Source organism: Rhinolophus sinicus, linkage group LG05, assembly GCF_036562045.2.
Source record: "Rhinolophus sinicus isolate RSC01 linkage group LG05, ASM3656204v1, whole genome shotgun sequence".
Classification (NCBI taxonomy): domain Eukaryota; kingdom Metazoa; phylum Chordata; class Mammalia; order Chiroptera; family Rhinolophidae; genus Rhinolophus; species Rhinolophus sinicus.
Window position 1 is genome coordinate 109,065,107 of NC_133755.1, and position 20,754 is coordinate 109,085,860.

The window sequence follows — 20,754 nt, forward strand, 5'->3', positions numbered from 1 at the left end:
CCCTCTGATTCCCAAAAGGTGAAGGTGTAGGTGAGGCTAAAATGAGGGGCTGACCCAAAGAGTCACATTTCCTCATAGCCCGGCCCCTGCTTGCAAGAACTCTGCTCAGCACCCCCACACGGGCAGGGTGCTCCCAGCTGCACTAAAAGTCCAGGACATGATCACCTGGGTTGTCTGGCTCCATCTAAAAATAAGCTTCATCCCAGGGGCTCCCACAGTAAGAATTTGAATGTGTGTAGGAAAAGGCATTTACCTTTCCTTCCTGTGGTCTAGAAATGCATTTCCCCAGGTGAAAGAGAAAATCCAAGCTGAATAAGACTTTGCAAGGCAGACACAAAACAACAAGCCATATTGATTTCACAATATGGCTCTCTGAGCAAGTATAATCTGGTATATAAACCTGGGGTTGAAATGTCTAAGCCATTGATTTTGGTCTAAATATCCTTTGCAGGGCAGTGAGGGATCCCCTGGGAGACCCGGACCACCTGGACCGCCTGTGAGTTGTTTCAGGTTTAAAACTTAAATTCCTGTGTCTACTTAAGACTTTTATATCCCAGAGGTCAAACCACATTTTGATGTTCTCAAGGATAAAAGTCATCTGAGTTTTATGTGGAAATACAAATGTTAGCCAATGTAGCTTTGGGAAAACCTGATGTCCCCACTTTGGCTCAGTTCCAATGTCAAGTGCTCAGATTTGCATACTGTGGATTCATACCTGGGTATGTGCCCTGACTCTCCACTTCCTGCCTGGTGGACCCTGGGAAAGTCATTAAACCTCAGTGATCCTCATTCACCAAAAACAGATGGGCTTTACAAAGAAATCCCTTCCAGCAGCGTGAGTTGGTCCAAAATTTAGTATTATGCTATATGTGTTCATTACCATCCATGATATCTGAGATGCAAGGAAATTCTATTTATATAGCACCTAGTGAATAAAATGTACAAGAGCCATCGATGTTTTTATGCTCATGATGGAGACAGATGTGCATTTTGTCAGGGAGGCTGTGGAGAGAGGAGGTACCTCTCTCTGGAGCAAGTCTGCCCTCATGTGGGGCCAAGCTCAAATCGCAGCAGAGCTTTAGTCCCGGACAAATGTTCTTTTCCACCCTTCCTCATAGGGATAGTTTAAGAAGCCAATCTCACTGGAGAAGGGGAAGAATTCATCTGTTACTTTCTGAAAACAACAAAGATACGTTATTAGTCTGCATGCAATTATAGGCTTTGCACATGTAAATAAAGAGATTTGCACCTGTTTTCCTAAACCTGTTCTTCCTTTTGTTTACTTACCTTTTCACTTGACAAGGAAGCAGGGCAGAAAGAATTTGGGGCTCAAATCCTAAAATGTACTTCCTCCCCAGTGGTCAGAAAAGCAAATGTAACACACAAACTCAAAATAACACACGAAAGGGACCTCTATTTTACAATGGGCTCAAGAAATCTTTCTCTTCCCCCTGAATTCTCCAAAACAATTTATTCTTCAAGACAGATTAAAAGTTGTCTTTTTAGGGGTAACCTCTCCCTTTTGAGGAGGGGGGAATCTCAGACAAAATTATACTTCATCTCTCCAGGACTTTGCACACTAAAATACAGTAGACATTCAACAATTGTCAAATGAGTGAAATAATAAAGGAATACATGAATGGATCAGTATTTTCTTCCATCACTAGTGTTTTGAAGATGCATGCAAGTTGTGTTCACTTGAGCACCACTGACTGCCATTATCCAAAAACAGTAAAATGATATCTTCTTCAGTTTTGCACCTGAAATGTGGAAATCACAAAAAGGACAATGTAGATTATTGACTCTCTGGGAATTTAAAAAAACTTAAAATGTTAAAAGATCCTAACTGAAATTTTCATAGGCTAATTTTTCCAGAATGCCAAAATGCATGATTTTTTAAAGACTCTCAAATAGTTATCTTTATGTGTTAGTTGCTCCAAGACTTTCCATTCATGGGTCAATTTTATTAGGAAGTTCTTGTTCCCTATTGTTCTAAAGAATATGTTTTTGTAGAAACATCCACACAGGGTTGTGAGTAGCATCATCTCCTCCATTTAACCTTAATTTTCTATTTAGTATGAAGAGACTGGGAAAAAATTACTTTTCAGCAGCCAAATCGTTCCCAGTTCACATCTTCATCAGCAGTACTGCATTATAGCCTGCAGGTCAGCGGGCTGTAAACAGTTAGCATAAATTGGCCATTCAGAAACTGAATTTTAATGCACAAATAATATTTGCCTCTGAATGCATTAGTGTCTCATCTGTGAAACCTGCACATTAATCACACCTCCACCAAAAGTGTCTCGGTGCTCCAGGTGTGGTCCGCCACACTCCTTTGCATTTTTTCCTCTATATCTGCTTTGGAAAAGCGCAAAATAGAAACATCGAATTGTTTTACTTATAGTATTAAACTCACTTTCTGAAATAGAATGGGAAAAAATGTATTTTGGTAAAAAGATAAAAGGTAGAGACGCTAACCATTAAGAGACTAATTCTATATCTCATTCTTTCTTAAGGGTATACCATTCAGTGAAGGAAACGGAATGAGCAGTTTATATAAACTCCAGGTATTTACTTTAATAATTATGTTAAATCATTTTCCAGTTATGAATTAATATAAATTCTTCTCATCTTTGTCTTTTTTTTTTTTGAAGGGAGGTGTGAATGTTCCCAGTTATCCAGGACCCCCCGGCCCTCCTGTGAGTACAGTTGTTTATCACCAAAGCATACTTTGTTGAAATAGCCACAATTTAAACAAAACAAGACAAACAAATAAAACTCCCAAGTTCACTGAAAAATATATGTTACAAGTATAACCAAAATGTTACGCAGGAGTAAATAAATGAAACCAGTTATAATAAAATTGAGAAAATGTACACAGCCAAAATAATGAAAAATAGCAGTGTGCATAGAAGTGTCACTTTTTGCATTGAAAATCGAAGAACTAAATTAATGTCCAAGCATCACTGCCATGGGAGTTCCATCAAGTTATGTTTCTTCATCTTATTCTTCAAATCCAAACTGCAGCAAAACAAAACTTGCCAATATGTTTATGTGTATTAAAACAAATTGGACCAATATGCTTCATCTTCTGTAATTTTGTTTCAGTCATTATTTTAAAAATGACTTCCCTTTCTTTTCTTGTAGGGCCCAAAAGGCGACCCTGGCTCAGTGGTATGTATATTCATTCCCGTGTTTTATGTCATTTAGAAAATAAGTTTTGATTAAAGTTTGAGAGAAGAGCGTCAAGCAAAGACGCCCTGCCATCTTCAGTGTTCATCCGTTAACATGTTGGAAGCAGCAGGCAGATCCCTGAGGAAGCGTCAGCAGTGTGCTCTTCATTTTTAAGATGTGTCATTGCTGATGTTGTCACTGCCCTTGACATTTGTCTCTTTCATTAGTGTGCTTTAAAAACCACCCTGTGATGGAGGAAGACACATAGAAAGCTCCTGATAAATGGGACACTTTCTTCTAATAGAACAACTTTGATGATTGATTCAATGTTAAGTAGATTGTGGAAGAAAAATACATAAAGACATTCCTTAATATGTGTGCCATCTCCTCAACAACAACAACAAAAATGGACTGCTTGTTCGTTTTGAATGTCTGTAGGAGATGTGGTTTGCTGTCATAAACCCGCTTATTAGGAGTAATGTTTCAGGAGGTTAACACTCAGCCCCAATAGAGATCGTGTCCTCAGGTGCCCAAAGTATGATAATTGTTCTCCAGCACCCTTCTCAACCATGGAACATCACTGTGAAAGTTCTCCCAAATTCAATTAGATTCCCTTTATGCGTGGGCAGTTTTTCCTGCCATGTCCTTTTTAAGCATATGTCCCATCTTTCATATTTTATCTGTATATCCTTTTAACTTTTGGATATATATTTGAAACTCAGATATACCTAAAACGAAGAAGCAAAAAAACTTTCATACCACTTTGGATTGCCATGTGAAAAAATTTAAGGCCCATCATTACAGTAAAGTTTGGTAAAACTAGATGAATACCTTTCTTTTTGTTTTGTTTTGTTTTTTTAATTAAAGTTTATTGGGGTGACAATTGTTAGTAAAGTTACGTAGATTTCAGGTGCACAATTCTGTATTACATCATCTATAAATCACATTGTGTGTTCACCACCCAGAGTCAGTTCTCCTTCCATCACCATGAATACGTTTTAAACACGCAAAAGAATAAGCTATAAAAAGTAACATTTTCACATCTAAATAAATTTTCAAAGGAAGTGAATTAAAGAGCTTATTTTTTGTTATGGGGCAATATATATTAAAAGCCAATTTGTTTTCCTCTGAAAGCATGATTTCAACCAGTTAGTAGCATTTTTCAAACCTCAAACATGTCACTGAAAAGGGTCCTTTGTTTTGTTACTCATTCTGCTCGTGCTTTATCTGTGACATTATCTATCCTTTCACCAACAATATCCTTCATTTTAATTTTAGTTTTCTTTCACCTGGTTCATAAAAATTTCCTTCTGGTCTTTCCTTCTCAAACTCACACACAAAACATCCCCTCTGAATGATCTAAGGCCACCTAGACTTCTCACGAGCTTTTCTGGAACATTCAAGTTTTGTCATTAATAACTGCAGATTAAGATGTAAAAGCTTTTTAAAAAGCATTATCGTAAAGTATAAGTTATAATTCACTTGAATTGGAAAGTGGGTGGCAGCAAAAACGTAGACATATTTGAGTAGAATTCGAAGAAAGTAAGCTTCAAATTTCTTAGTTCCAACAAAGGATAAAGAATAAAGACTAATTGAAGGATGTTCCTTCTTTTTACGGATGTGAAGTAAGTGAGTGAACCACAAACAGAAATGTGGAATTATGAAATTAAATACTGTCTAAACTTTCAGATTTATCTTAGACAGAACTTGGAAATTATTCTTTTGGGTTCTATGTCAGCACTACCGTGCATCTTACTTCTTTCATTTCCCACCAGTTGCCCAATATGGAGAAATAATACCTTACACCATAGAAATAAACAGGAATTGTAGCATTTTAGGTCACAGAGTAGAAAAATGGAGAAGTAATGTTGAGGTGGGTGGAGGTAGATTTCAAGCATCCTTCAAATCCCATGACTCTAGATCTGCACCACTGTTTCTAATCTGCTCAGTAAACCTTTATAGATGAAAATTATCCTTCATTGAATTTATCATCTTTTGAGGGGCTCCATTTCATTCATTTGGTATTTAATTTGTAGGTGGCTTTCAATTAAATATTTAATTATTAGCTACTTTCAAACAAATATTGATTGGCAGAGCAACTTTATCTGTCCTAAGGATTGCTGGAAATGTAAATAAAGAGAACCAAAGAGCTTATTTCCTTTGTCAGTAACCCAGGGACACTTTTACAGAACTTTATGTAGAATAGAATCTGAACATCTTTCTTGTTTGTTTTTGATTGACAGGTTACATATTCGTGGACATTTAAAAAGATTTCTGAAGCATAAAAATTATCAAGCCATATGCTACCCACTTTCTCTTTCCTGGATTAAAAGCCCTAATGTTTATTTGTTCAAAGTTAGCAACTCCCCTCAGTCTAAATTTTCCAAATATGTTTTTGAGGACCTAAAGCCTCGAGTTAGAATGAGACCACATGATAGAATATGTAAAATATTTTTTAATGGAAATGCTTACCCATGTTTTCTCAGTGACCTATCAGCTTTATGAATAAGTCAGTATCTTTTTTTTTTTTAATTGGGGAATATTGGAGAACAGTATGTTTTTCCAGGATGTAAAGTCATTGTTTTCAATCTAGTTGTGGAGGGCGCAGCTCACTGACCCATGTGGGACTTGAACTGGCAACCTTGGTGTTATGAGTACCATGCTCTAACCACTTAGCAAACCAGTCACCCTATCAGTAACTTTTAAAATCATTGGAGATGCTGCTCCAGGGGTCATCCTCTAAAGTGTTCACAATTTACGTCCAGCTTCAGAGACTATTGAAGGATGATAAGCTCTGCTTTGAGAGCTCCATCTTCATCTCTTAAAGAGTCTAGTCTCATCCTCTGGTAATTTAGCAGCCCCAGGTACCTCACAAATTGACAAACTTTATTAAGGCCAAGCCTTTCCTTCTAATTCTTATTACAATTGTAGTTATCACTGATGAGAGGGATTCCTTCTGATTAGATTCTTAATCACAAAAACAATTAATCAGAAAATAGACTCATGCTTCTCCAGGGAATAGCTTTATTCTCAAACTATTTTCAAACACCAAATGCAAAAACACAAATGCTTGAAAACAGAGCATGCCATTTACTTCCTAAATTACCAGTGTTTGAGGGGATATTGTTTTTAGGCAAAAAATATCTTTACTTTTGAAACCAATGCTTAAAAACATTTGATCATTGCTACTGTATTTCTTATGTTCGTATTTAACAGGGAGAACCCGGTGCAATGGGGTTGCCAGGACTAGAAGGATTTCCAGGTATAAAGGTAAGTACAGGAATTAGAAATGCATCCATTGATTCAACATTCAAAACTTTTACTGAGCACCTACTGTTATACCAGGAACTGTGTAAGGTTTGGAAATACATGAGGGAACAAAACAGATAAAAATGTCTGCCTTCATTGAACTTATATTACAAGAAGAGACTACAGAAACTAAGTGAATAAACACAAATAACTAAGTAATGTTGTTCTAAGTGCTATTTAAAGAAAGAAAAAGTAGAGCAGGTTAAAAGGCATCACAAGTGCTGAAGGGAGCGTGGTGATTTTTAAATAGGGTGGTCTGAGAAGGCAAGAGCTGAGCAAAGACAAAAGAGAGGAAGGGGAGTTAGCCCAGTCTTTCCGCAAGTCTGAAGGAAGAATATTCCAGGCAAGATGAGTAAGTTCTAGAGATCTGATGTATATATAACATGCTGACGATAGGTAATAATACTGTACTGTATACTTGAAATTTGCTAAGTATTCTCACCACACACACACACACACACACACACACACACACACACACAGAGTAGTGGCTATGTGATGGAGATGTTAGTTACCTTGATTTGGGTGATTATTTCACAACATCTACATATATCAAAACATCACATTGTACGTGTTAAATATATACAATTTTTCAAAAAAGGAAACAGCAGGTCTAAATGCCCTGAGACATGAGCATTCCTGCTACATCCTAGAAACCCAGGGAGTGAGTGAAGGGAGCATGGTGGGAGATGAAGTCAGAGAGGCAGGGGTGGAGGCGAGGAAGAGCTCCATCACAGAATCATGCAGAGCAATGCTACCCAAAGGGTGGCCAATAGCAGACCAGTGCCAGTCTGCAAACTCTGTTACGGGTTAGTTCTGTGGCAAGGTAAGTACAGAGATTGAGAGTAAGCATTTAAAAACTGGTCTGGCAATTTGACTTTGCCATGATAACTAAACATATAATCAGTAGACTCATCTTGGTCCATGACATCTTAGAAAATAAATAAGTAAACTGCTCCTTCACCACAGGTAGTTTGAGAAACACTAATAAAGAGGCTTATTGGCCATTGTAAGGACATCATCTTTTACTCTGAGTAAAATACGGAACCAGTGGTGGTTTCTGAGTAGAAATGTGACAGGGTCTGCTGCTAGAGAGCAAGGGTGGAAGCAAGGAAGATAGTTAGAAGACTTTCCTATTTCCGTATCCGGGGAGAGGTGTTGGCTAAGATCCGAGGTGAAATGGTGGAGGTGGGAGAAGTGGCTGGATTCGGGATGTGTTGTGATGGCAGAGGCAGCAGGATTTTCTGATTGATTGGATGTGGGTATGGAAGCAGAAGAGTCAAAAGTAACTCAAGTTTTTTGACCTGAGCAACTGGCATGACTGGGTGGTCAGCAACTGAAATGAGGAAAGTTATAGGCAGAACCAATTTAGAAAGAGTGAGGATGATGAAGAGTTTAGTTTTGGACATGAGGCCAAATTTGGAAGTATCTGTTTAGACAGCAAAGTGGAGGTAGTAAGTAGGCCGTCTGATATAAAAGTATGGAATTTGAAAAAGAAATCTCAGTAGAGATATAAATTTGGTTGTCCTAAGCATATAGTTGCTATCTTAAAGTCAGTGGCCTGGATAAGATCACCAAAGGAATGACAACAGACTATTTATAAAGGGGAGAGGATCAAGGACTGAGCCCTGAGCCCTCCAGTGTTAAGAGATCAGGAAGAAATCAGCAAGGTGAAGTGACTGAGGAAATAGAATGATAATTTGGTGTCCTGCAAACCAAGAGCAGATAATGTATCAAGGAGAAGAAACTGATCGCCTTTCTGAAATACTGAAAATAGGTCAAGTATATTGAGGATGGGGTCAAGTACAATGATCGAATATTGACCATTGGATTTAGTACTACAGAGGTCATGTATCACTATGGTAATTATTACTAAGTCATTATATTGATAGGAGCAACCATTGGACTTGAATGGGTTTAAGAGAGAATGAGAAAGAAAGAACTAGAGACAGCAAATACAGTATAAACTGTATGCTCCAGGAGTGCTGCAAAGGAAAGCAAAGGAATGGGCCATTGGCTGCTGAAGGAAGAATGGCAAAGTTTTATAAAATGGATTTTGAGACCATAGAAATACCAGAATAATTTGTATGTTAAAAGGATGATCCCATAGAAAAGGGGGGAGGGAGTAGGTACTGATATGGGAGGAAAGGGAAGAATTGCTATAACACGGTCCCTGCATAGCTAAGAGGGAAGGGGACCTAACGATAAATGGAGGGTTTGGCTTCAGAGAGGAGCCTGGATAGTTCATCTACAGATTCATATCAGAATCTGTACCCCTATGCTCTGTTTTCCCACTTGTTATCTATCTAAGTGGGAAAACAGAGCACAGGGGTACAGATGCTGACATGTGGGAAGATGAATATGTTGGAGTCTATAGAAGTTCTTTTCTGGTTGGTTAAATTTAATGAGATGGAGGAAGCAAGGTCATTATCTGAGAGTGAGGTAGGGAGAAGAGCTCGGAGGTTTAAGGAGATCTTCTAGGAGAGAGGGAGAGTCCAGTGTCCACAGAGTGTGGTGGCTGGGAAGCCCTAGGGGCCCCCTTGACATTTATGGTCATGAGCTGAAGTGAGACTAGTCAGCATGATTATGTGTACTTCTCCAGCCATGCGCAGACACTCAGGTAAAGGTACAAAATAGCAGGGGAGTTGTAATTAAACAAGGTTCCAGTTTTGACAAGTGAGTACTAGAAGCAACAGTGGGTCAAAAGAATTAACAGAATACATAGGGAGTGATTGTAACCAGTAACCATGGAATTCAAACTAAATAAATAAGGGAGAGGCGCCATCCAGGGAGTGAAAGATAATGAAAACTTTGTACCATCAATGGATTAGAGGTCTTTGTGGCATCAAATGTTTTAGGGGTTCACGTACTCAAGGGAGTAGATTATAACGATGGGAGATGGTGGTCCAAGGTTTGAATGCATGAAATTGAGATTATAGAGGGGATGCAGTCATTGCTATTGACAAGGTCACAGGTATCACCATGGAATAAGAAGCCAGATCATTAGAGGAAAGTGGTTCAAAGAACTCAGAGATCTGAAAGTTGGAAGGACCATATTGTCAGAGAGAAATTCTCTTAACATTAATCTTTATCAGATATGCAAATGTTTCCATTGAATGAAAAGTTCCAGTATATTCATTTCAAGAGTAAAAATCCCATAATTTAAAAAGAGCAGAATGAAACTGACAAGAATCACCTGTTTACATAATTTGCCCATTTTTCTATTAGTTCTTTTTCTATTTGACTCTAGCTATGCTTTATATACTAAAGATATTACTTCTATCTTATATTTTGGAGTTTTTATCCTAGTTGATCTCTGCCTTTCACTTTTATGCATAATCTTACTGTATACGTAAACACAACTTTTATGTAGTCAAATTATAAAACAATTTTTCTTTATGATTTCTTGTTTTGCTTTTATGCCCTAAATGACTTTTCTTCTTATTCTCAACCAAAACCAGATAGTCACTTATATTTTCTTCTAGTCTTTTTATACTTCATATTAATTTACTTTTTTATTATAATATAAAGAGAAGAATCAACCTTCTGTAAAAGAAATTATTCAGTTATTAGCACTATTTGTTGAATAATACATTCCCCCACTTTTTTTTTTTTACTAAAATCCTAATATAAATGTTGGTCTATTTCTAAGATTTCTCTAATATTGCATTGATATATTGCTTAATCTTATGCCAATATTCCATTATTTAATTGTTATAGTTTTGTTATATGTTTAAATATTGGTATTGTTAGTTTTATCGTTTTAATTTTTTTTCTTTTATCCTCTCATTTATTTATTATTTCCTAGTGTACTTTAGTATCATTTGACCAAGCTTCAATTTTGTAAGAATTGCGTTCAATTTATAAATTAGTTTGGGTAGCACTGACACCTTTACAATATGTCTTACCCTCCAAGAACAAAATATGTCTCTCCATCTAATCATGTCTTCTTTTATTTCCCTGAAGGAGGTTATTAAGTTTTTAAATGTACGTTCTACTCAACAAAAATTGCCATTTTATTATTATCCCATATGTAATCATTAGTATTTTTAGCATTGTCAGCTTTATCTAAAATACTACATTGCCTTTGGAAAAAATGCTGAGTCACTCTGCTGTTCAGAGCAAATCAAGATCTTCAGTTGGTCTAAGGAGGTGAATTACAAAATCCCTGGTCCTAAATATATTTTTTCTAACCCTACATCCAAGGAGTCAAGTATAAGAAAAGCTTTTAAGTAGAATTCAATATGCTTACTCTTTTAAGTATTGAATTACTTTTGAATATCTGGATTAAAATTATTGACTAATTTTAACTGTAAGTATAGAGAGAATCCTATTAAAAATAGTTCACAAATGATAACATGAATACTTGTTTTCATTAAGACAATTTACTTTAGTTTTATGAAAAAAAGAAAGCTTAACAGGTTCAGTTGGCGACCCATTTTATTTTTCCATCTACCCTCTAGCTTCACACCAGCTGATATTAATAATGTTTATCAATTCCGAAGAAAAAACTGTACCAAATCCAAATGATTATTTGAGCATTAATTTTATAGGTAAAGATTTTATAGATATCATTATAAATACCAATTTTTTAAAAAATCCCAACAGGGAGATCGAGGCCCAGCAGGTCCACCAGGAATAGTTGGCATATCGGTGAGTCAAATTATCACACATCATTTTCAAAGGTAAATAGCTCTGTCGCCACAGTAAACCTACACCTAAGCATCACGAAGGGCTGGGGAGCATACCTCACTCCTATGACATCCGGTCCCTGAAACCTCCAGGTTACAAACAAAACCACCTGTCCCTCTCCCACCTCAAGATTGCTCCTTTCTTTATATTTTCACCTTAAATTTGTTTTTGTATTTTTTTTCCACACTCATTTAAGGGGGCTTGGGGGGGAGCCCCGTGACCTGTGATGATACATTAATACACAAGCACAGCTTTGAGAAGCTTGTTTTGTTCCTTTATTCTTGTCACATATCAAAGCTTGTTGCTCCTCAAAAGGTAAAGTTCTCATCTTCAGGCATGTACTTCAAGTTTTTCGTATTAAACTCTCATCTGCCTGAGTTTTCCCTCAGCCTGGTGTTAGCAGAGCTTTATTGCTGCTAATATTTCCTCATAAATTAGCCCTTCAATCCTCTCAATCATTTTTGTTGCTTTCTGGTGTCAAATGTTTTAATCTCATCAAGGTCTTTTCAGATGAATAGTAAGTGCTCTAGGAAAGGTTGAAATCATTTCTCTGAGCCCTAGGGATCATTCTGATCTTCATTCATGATGCTCTAATTAAAATTTTGTGGTCATACTTAATGAGTAAGATCCCATTTATCCTCTTTCCAGGTGCCCCTGCAGGGTAGACCCAGGGTAAGAAAGTCAATGGAAACCATGTGCTTAAACATGAGAGATAAGCAGGGTCCCACCACTACCCATTGACATCTGATACCCAGTACCACCCAGAACCACCTGCCACCACTCACTGCCATCCACCACCACCTACCACCACCCGTATCCTTTAAAAAGGCCAACAGCCACTCTATTTAGTTGTTAAATCTAATAACAAAATGAAAACCCATTCATAGTCCACAGAAAACCATCCTTTACAGAGGATGACATCCCTTACTTAGTTGTTCTAGATCAAGTTAAAATATTAGCATGATTGAAAAGTAACATGAAAATATTTTCTTTAGCAAGCACTTCCACATTTTTTATACAAGAGAGTATTCTTCTTAAAAGTGGGCTCACACTTAATCTCATTCCTTCTCTCTTCCCTGGCCCCCACTACCATTCCTAGCAACATATTTGGAACTCAGTTTCCAGAATTGCCCCAGGCCCCTTACCACCTGCCCCCCTTATATTCATTCACACCCTGCTTTTGTTTCCACATGGTATAATGAAGCTAATGCCCTGCTGTAGTCACCCAGGTATGACTACAAATTACTTTGGGCTATTACACTAAATTAAGTCTATCTTCAGAGAAAAAATATTGGCAACCATTGAAAGTATTTAAAAGATGAGTGACAGGCTTGAAAGGTGATCCAAATGAAGAATTCCAAAGATATTTTTGAAAGCTGCAGCATGATTGACATAAGAGGTAAAATGAAGTTTTCTTGTCTCATAATTAAGAAGATAAACTGACAATTACAAAAATCGAGAAGGGGTAAAAAATTTGCACACTACAAACACACAACACTGTAATTAAAAACACAACTTAATGTTTTATAACTGGACCTTACTGTGGTGTGGAAAATAAAATAGTTAAAAGATTCTGGAAATAGTGGTGATGGTTACACAACAATGTGAATATACTTAATATCACTGAGTTGTACACTTAAAAATATTTAAAATGGTAGATTTTATGTTATGTATATCTTATTACAATAAAAAATAAAAAATTTTGAAGGTGATTGTTCTGGTTGAAGCAGGGATGAGACTTACCTAGTCAGATACATCACGGTAACTCTGCTGAGTACCATGGGGTCCTAATCCCACTCTTCCCAGAACAGGCCAGTCTGTCCCTTTTGTATATTCAGGACTATGCAGGGATTGCTCCAGGGCCTCTTTCTCCCCCTTCCTCCCAGGATAGCAGGAGTACACAGGAGGAAGTGTCTGTAAGTGCTGGCAGTGGGTGGGGCCTCCGGTCAGCATGCTCACCCCCTCCCCTCCTCAGCTCTCTGAAGTTTCAGAGGCCCTAGCTGACTGGGTGCTAGCTGAGTAGGACTGCTGCTTCCTGCCATCAAGTCCCTGATCTTCCCCCTCCCCCCGCCCCCTTCTCAGCCTCTCTCCCTCCCCCACTCCAGTTCAAGCAGTTGTTTCTCAGTCTAGTTGTGCAGGACACAGCTCCCTGGCCCATGCGGGTATTATGAGCCTGCGCTCCTCCTGGCTGAGGCAGTCACAGGCCCATGTGAGAATCAAACCGGTGACCTCTGAGTTAGGAGCACAGTGCTCCAGCCACCTGAGCCACCGGCTGGCCCAAGTCCCTGATCTTTTTGTCTCAAATCTCAAGGCCCAAACACTCAGCACCCCTGAATCCCATAAAGCAAGACCCTTTTGGACATTGGCCTTCTCACCTCTAACCTATCCCCCAACTTGGGAGCCTGCACAGGCTGTGCGAAGCCAGGGCCACTCTCTCAGGCCTGGTGTCTGCCCAGTTCCATCGCTTACTCGTATCTGCACCTGTGAGGGGCTCTCCTCCCAGAATTCTAAACAGCAAGTTGGGGGAAAGCCCCACCTTTTCAGACTCCCTCACAACCTACTGAGGTTTCTATGGTCTCAGCCCTACCTTACATCCCCACATTGTTTGTCTTTCCCAACGATGTTTGGTCCATCTTTAGGTAACATCTTTAAGCCTGGTCTGGACACTTCAGCACTTTTTCACCTCCAGTCTCTACTGGACCATCTTCTTCACTTGTCCCTCCCTTTTGTCTCTCTACCCCAGGTTTTTTCTATCGTCAGTCCTCCAGGACACAATCTATTGATATATATTGGATCAATCTTGTCTTCTCCCTTCAACAAAACACAGATTTTCAAATCAAACATGATCTCTTTTAGGCTCTTACTATCAACTTAAAAACCCTCTTGTAAAACTCAGTCTAGAAAAGATTTCTTTGCCCTTTCACCCCCTAAAGTAAAGGACTGCCAGTCAAATAGGCACCAGAGAGACTTCCAGAAATGAAATTTAATTTTACTTGTTTAATATTTTCAAAAATATTAAACCCTCCTACCCCTCCACCATATGCACATGTAGACATTCAGAGAACTGTACTCCAGCTTGCTCCTCAGAGCCAGCAGGGTTGAGTGTGGGTCCCCTGGACAGTGTTCCATTAGGAATGCCATTTGAGGGTACAAAGCCACAGCCCTGGCAGCATTAACCTCACAGCTGGTGAGGGGAAGCATGTGGCATCATTCAGTATGTGGCTTCTAACATCTCTCTTTGATTTGACTTCCAGGGGAAACCCGGAGTTCCAGGGCCTCCAGGAGCTCCAGGGGAACCAGTGAGTTACCAGCTACTTACTTAACAGTTGTATTTGCGTTGCGCTGCACATAGTTTTAAAGCTTATCTTGGCATTTAATATTTGTCTGTGTACATGACTATAGGGTGAGAGAGGACCTGTTGGAGATATAGGTTTCCCTGGACCCGAAGGACCCTCAGGAAAGCCAGTAAGTACTTTTTACTGTTTAAAATCTGCCAGTTTGAGAAATATTCTAAGTATTGCCTCTTCACCTGTCTCCTCGGAAAACCTGAGATTTGAATAAGTAGTTTCTAAGGAAGTAAGAAGAGCAGGTTCTGCAGATGGATTTTTGGATGTGTGCTTCTCACTGAGTGTCCTAGGTTTCTATGAGGTATCATCATGTCTTACACGATGGGGAGAAAGGAGAAATTTTTTTTTTTTAAGTGTCAGGAAATTAGACTCATTGTTTCTTAAATCTAATGTCCTCAGTGAAGTTAAAAAACAAAATGGCCTGTCACCTCCTAAAGTACAAAGAAACAGAAGACTCACAAGTATAACACATGTGTGCTAAGCTAAAGATAAAGTAGAAGCTATTTTCTCGATTCTCTCCTTTATCTATGGGCCTTGACCTTTATCAATTTTATAAATCACTACTGCCAAATATATCATCCCCTTGTGTCCTAAAGAGCTCTTGGCTACTGACACATAGTATTGCTGTGACACTGTAACAATCATTCGTACTAATTCAATTCAACACGTTCCCCTAGTCCCTGCTGTTTGTTAAGGATGGGGATATAAAGATGAATATAAAGGGAGGGAGTGGACATAAAGATGAATCAGGGGGTATAAAGATGAATAACACACACCCCTACAACAGGTTTATTCTTTACAGAAGGTCATTGTTCTCTTTGTTGATTTGCTGTGGTGTGTGGGACGGGGGTGACATTAGGAGAAAGGAGGGCTGAAGGTGAACGAGCAGCACGGACTTCATGAGGCTGCTTGAGTATCTCTGTGAAACCTTCAGGGACGGTGTGTTCCCTGAGCACCATTTCCCAAAGAAGGCAACGTGAAAAAATGGGAAACATCTACAGTCTAGCGTTAGGAAGATCTGGGCTTGACTTACGACTCAACGGTTTTGTGAGTCACTTATATAACATGACATGGTAAGCATTTCTAGTGCCTGCTCATGGGAGGTGCTCAATAGTATTAGTTCCGTTCCCTGCCTCCCCCTTCACTTCCTCTTACCAATTCCCCATTCCCAACCCTGTAAGCCATCTCATAAATGCTTGCCATTGGGCTCCCAGGGGATTATGCAAAAAGAAATTCATTCAACAAGTATTTCTTGAGTACCTACTATGTTCTAGACATTTCTTCTGGGAGCTAGCAATTCATGGGGTTTACATTCTAGTACAGGGACACAGACAACAAACACACACACACACACACACACACACACAATTTCAAGTAGAAGATCTAAACGGGGAAGTACAAGAGTAGCTTTTAAATAAGGTGGTCAAAAAAGACATGCAATTTGAGCAAAACCTGCATGAAGTGAGACACCAAGCCATAGGGATATTGTGGGTGGGGAGACATTGTTTCAAGAAAAAGAAATGTCTAGTAGTGTGTGGTACATTGACAGAACAGCGAAAGGCAGGAAAGAGTTCAGAATGAACTAAGCTAAAGAGTGGGAAAGATACTGAGGGAGAGGTAGGCAGGGGCGAGGCCGCGAGGAACCTCTGAGCCATGAATGGTGTGTCCATTTCATCTGTGGCATGATGGAAATGCACTGGAGTGTTTGTGGAAGACAACAAAAATGATTGGACTACCTGTTAAAGGAATAATCTGACTACTGTGTGGAGAGCAGACTGGAGTGAGCAGGGTGAAAGCTGACAGAACAGTGAGGAGCAACTGCCCCAATCCCCATGAGAAAGAGTGATGGTGGAAACAAGGCAGTCAGCAGGGGTAGGGAATTTAGGATGCACATTTAGGACAGCCAATCAGACCTGCTGATGGACTAGATGTGGAGGGCGACAGGGAGACAAATCAATCCTGTGGTTTGGGGTCTGAGCAACCACATCAGGCTGGTGCATTTAGTGAGACAAGAAGGACTGGAGATGGGTGGGTTTGGGAAGGAAAACAAAGAATTGTCTGTTTGGGACACGTTCATCTTGAAGCACAAGTAGATATCCAAGTGGAAATGTCAAGTAATCAGTGGATATAAGCATCTGGAATTAATGGAGAGACAAGGCCTGGAGAGTCAGGTTTTTAAACCTGAGCCTGGAAGAACTAGAGTCACTTGGAGAAGGAAAGGCAGAGAATCCTTCAGCTGTTAGGAAGAGGATCTGGCAAAAAGACAGAAGGTGCAGCCAATAACATATAAGCCAGATGAATGAGGTTTCCTGAATGTCAAGCATTTTAAGAGAAAGGGGTAATAAACAGAGAGATAGGTAACATGAGAGCTGATAATTCTCCACTAATTTAGAAATGTGCAAGACATTGCAGCATGTTAGTATCTTGATAAGACTGATGCATTTGAAAGAGGAAATTTTGAGGATAATGTTGAGTAGGGGGAGAAGCCTGGTATTCCTCTCACAAGTGGAAATTGGTGTTACCCAGGAATGGGGCATTTCATCCCTCCTAACAGAAGGGAGGGTGGGAGGCAGAAGTCGGAGTACAAATGCATGTAGCTGGTGGAAAAAGGTGAGGTGGTTCTCTCCTGTTTATTTTCTCAGTGAAAGAAGCATCAAGGTCATCAGCTTAGCATGAAGGGCAGGGTGATGATGCTGGACATTTGAAGAGACAGAAAAATATGTGAAAGAGTTGGAGAAAAGGAAAAGGAGTCAAATCAGGAAATACAGAAGGGTGGCTTGGTAAAGCTGAGAGCCTCTTGCCGTCTGCAGTCCTACATTTAGATTGGAACAAGTGAGAAAGGATGGGTGGTTTTCTTCAACCAGTCAGCTGCTCAGATGCAGGTGTGCAGCAGACAGAAAGTTGGTTCTACCAGGAATGGGTTCTTCTAGAAAAGTGAGATGAGGGGAAAGAGAGGCAAGCACACACAGGTTTTTGTAAAAATCTCATCAAGCAGGACTCCCCAACAGACACCTTTGTATAAAAAGAAAACATGTGATAGGCTTTGGTGAATGACAAGAAACAAAACAAAACAAAAAAACACTGTAAGTGTTATTTCCTTTTTTTTTTTTTTTTGTATTGTTACCAAAGATGTAACTTACATTTTTACACTAGATTTCTCTTCTTTTTATTCAAGTGTCACAGTTGTTTCTTTCACATCCTCGCCTTAATCACCTTTATCTTTGTTGCTTGTGTTCCTGGATGTCATAAATTCTTTGAACCGTACACTTAGGTAACATATTCTTAGTTCAAATAGTCTATTCCCAGGATGTTGCAGAAAGGTTGGGGGACGTTGCTGGGCTCTCAGCTGTGACAGATTTTAGTGTAATTTACAGCAGTGAAAAAAACATGCAGTTGTCTGCAGTTCCATCCTCATAGAATCCATTCCGGCACAATAAAAGTCTCCTAGGCTTTTCGGAAGAGCATGCCCATGCAATTGCCTGCTGGCCAAGAAATCATTTTCCTCACCTTGATTTTCCTCTTCAAATCAAATCTCAAAAACACATCTGCTGTTGTACTCTAGATATTTGATTTGACCCCCAAGCGCTTTTCCTTCATACATCTCCCAGCCAGTAGTAGTTCTCCTAGTCTTATAAATCTCCAAGCTGGACTGGGCTTTATTACCACCGCCAGAACTGCCTTGTAAAGTTCAGGAAACTTCTAGTTTACTAATAAAAAAACACGATTTAATACAATCAAAAAGCACGATTACAGATTTCTTTCCGTTCATATTTTCCCACTGAAAAATAACAATCATTCTCTGACTGACAGTTTATTTCATATTAAGATCACGCTCTGGCCATGTTATGAAATTTCCCCAGCAGCAACTAAGACCATTTACTGAGAATATCTCTCTGTGCTGGAAAAAGGTAACAATAAATGTCATACACCAGCCACCCATCACCAATGAGGCACCTTCTTATTTCTCAGAATGTACCTCATAGAAAAGTAAGGAAAATAACCCTGTTGCCTGTTTACAGTTGTGCTAGGCATTTTCTGTTATTTCATGAAATCCTTAGTTTTAAGGCCACTATTTTATCCTTGCTTTATAAGTGAAGGTTAAGTAAATTGCCTGGAGTAAATAGAACTTTTAAGTGACAGAGTCAGAATTGAAACTCGGGCTATCTGATTCTATCGATGTTGTTTTCCATTTCACCACACTGCTTCACCAAAATCTCAGTAGAAACATGATTAAGTTCTTGGACCTTAACCCTTTTGTTGTATTCAACCATGTCTGTTAGTGCAGAATTAGAAATGTTAATCATTTTTTGTGTTTACAGGGAATAAATGGAAAAGATGGATTACCAGGTGCTCAGGTACGGAAAATAACATTTAAAATAAATGTTCTAATGTAAAGCTGCATCTAGATTACCCGCCAGAATACGTGATCGAGCAGTATGATGAAAAATCTTAGTAAGCAGTGATTTTTAGTGTTGACATCTGTTTTTCAGGGCATCATGGGTAAGCCTGGAGATAGAGGCCCCAAAGGAGAACGTGTATGTATATTACTATTTTGATCATTATTTAAATCCGTCTGCTACAACTGTCCCATCATTTGAGTTACACAATTATGTATGTAGACTCATAAAACTCACCCAGTATGAAAAGGCTAGGGTATATGTGATCCTAGATCTCCGCTAGGCATAACATAAGGCAATTAAAGGACTCCGAAGCAGGCCATATGGCAGGTATACCTACGTGGTTGGCCCTTAATACACAGCTAAGTCTTGTTTGCCATTTCGGTTTAGAAAGCTTTTATCATCCTTCTATCTCAGGCACATAGCCCTACTATAACCATCACCCATGTTATTTTTATCTTGAGTAGGGTTTCTCAGCCTCAGCACTGTTGATATTTGGGGGCAGATAATTCTCTGTTCTAGGACCTATCCTGTGCATTGTAGGATATGTAGCAGTGTCCCTGGCCTCTATCCACTAAATGCAGTAACACCATTTTCCTTCCAATTGTGACAACCATAAAGGTCTTCAGATGTCATCAAATGTCTCCTGGGGCATAGAGTTGTCCTACTTGAGGTCCCCTGACCTGGTGGAATACGAAGTTGAATAAGGTGGTGGTGTGAGGGGGTAGAGAAATAGAAAGGGAGACTCAACTGAACATATATTTACTCATTGTGCCTGTTATGTTGTACGCTTTTATTTTAATTGTTTTGGTTGTCAATATTATTATTGCAACTTCCCACTATTTTCTTTAATGAATCTGAACATTTTCTAGTAGAATTGGAGTCATTCCACTGCAACAGGTTACTCAACATTGTTATTTAGTGGAATCCTAATAAGGTCTACTAGTGTGTGTGTATGTGTATGAGAGAGAGAGAGAGAGAGAGAGAGAGAGAGAGAGAGAGATCATGTACTCGTGTCTAGGTTAGCAGTTTTTACTTATTATACCAAATATAATCCATGATAACTGAAGGAAATATGAAAGTAGAGATAATGTAAATAAAAAAGAATGAAAAAAGTCTGCTTTATCCCACAATACAGAAATAAGCACTATTGATATTTTGACATATTTCCATCTGTCTCACTCTTATATATAACATATATATATACTGAATGTATTAACACAAATGAATATATTCTTTTCCAAAAATGGGTTCATACTGTTTTGTAAATGACTGTTTTTCCATATAATGATTACCATTCTCTGTCAGTAAATATAGATCTACATCTAGCTTATAGTGGCTATACGTTATTCTACTGTTTGGATATATACCTTATTTCACTTACCCAGTCCCCTTTTTCTGGGTATTAGGTTCTTTCCAGTTTTCATAATATAAACATCACTGTAATGAACATCCTTGTGCCTAAATTATACAATAAATTTAATATGTTAAAGACTGTGTTTGTTTTGCACACCATCAGAGTATTGATCAAAGTATGCTAGTATTTCTTTTATTTCATTTTTTATATCAGTCATCTCAGCTATTTCTCCAGTTGTAAGCTGGGTTGATATACTTTTATGCAGATACATTTTTATAACTTGTCAAGACAGTAGTATTGAAATTAGGTCCATCTGTTTTTTCTTCTTGCTACATGGCTTCTTTCTATACGTCTTTATTCCATGACCAAGTAGATCTCTGTAATTGTTCATTTGTTTTCATTATTTTTTTAATCAACAGAAATAGAGTTTGGCCTTTTGCAGAGTACTCACAAATAACAGAATAATACAGTAAAATAC

General features: G+C 38.7%; 2 protein-coding genes across 2 annotated transcripts in view; both read left to right on the forward strand.

The window, feature by feature from the left end:
- COL19A1 (collagen type XIX alpha 1 chain) overlaps positions 1–20,754 on the forward strand; it is a 313,236-nt gene that overhangs the window by 264,948 nt on the left and 27,534 nt on the right. Inside the window, exons 37-46 of the mRNA XM_019749266.2 lie at positions 452–496; positions 2,517–2,567; positions 2,655–2,699; positions 3,148–3,174; positions 6,391–6,444; positions 11,092–11,136; positions 14,430–14,474; positions 14,578–14,640; positions 18,842–18,877; positions 19,013–19,057. Of these exons, the coding sequence (XP_019604825.2) occupies positions 452–496; positions 2,517–2,567; positions 2,655–2,699; positions 3,148–3,174; positions 6,391–6,444; positions 11,092–11,136; positions 14,430–14,474; positions 14,578–14,640; positions 18,842–18,877; positions 19,013–19,057 (456 nt within the window). The remainder of the gene's footprint in view (positions 1–451; positions 497–2,516; positions 2,568–2,654; positions 2,700–3,147; positions 3,175–6,390; positions 6,445–11,091; positions 11,137–14,429; positions 14,475–14,577; positions 14,641–18,841; positions 18,878–19,012; positions 19,058–20,754) is intronic.
- Positions 1–20,754, forward strand: part of FAM135A (family with sequence similarity 135 member A) — a 461,750-nt gene that overhangs the window by 132,943 nt on the left and 308,053 nt on the right. The window lies entirely within an intron of this gene.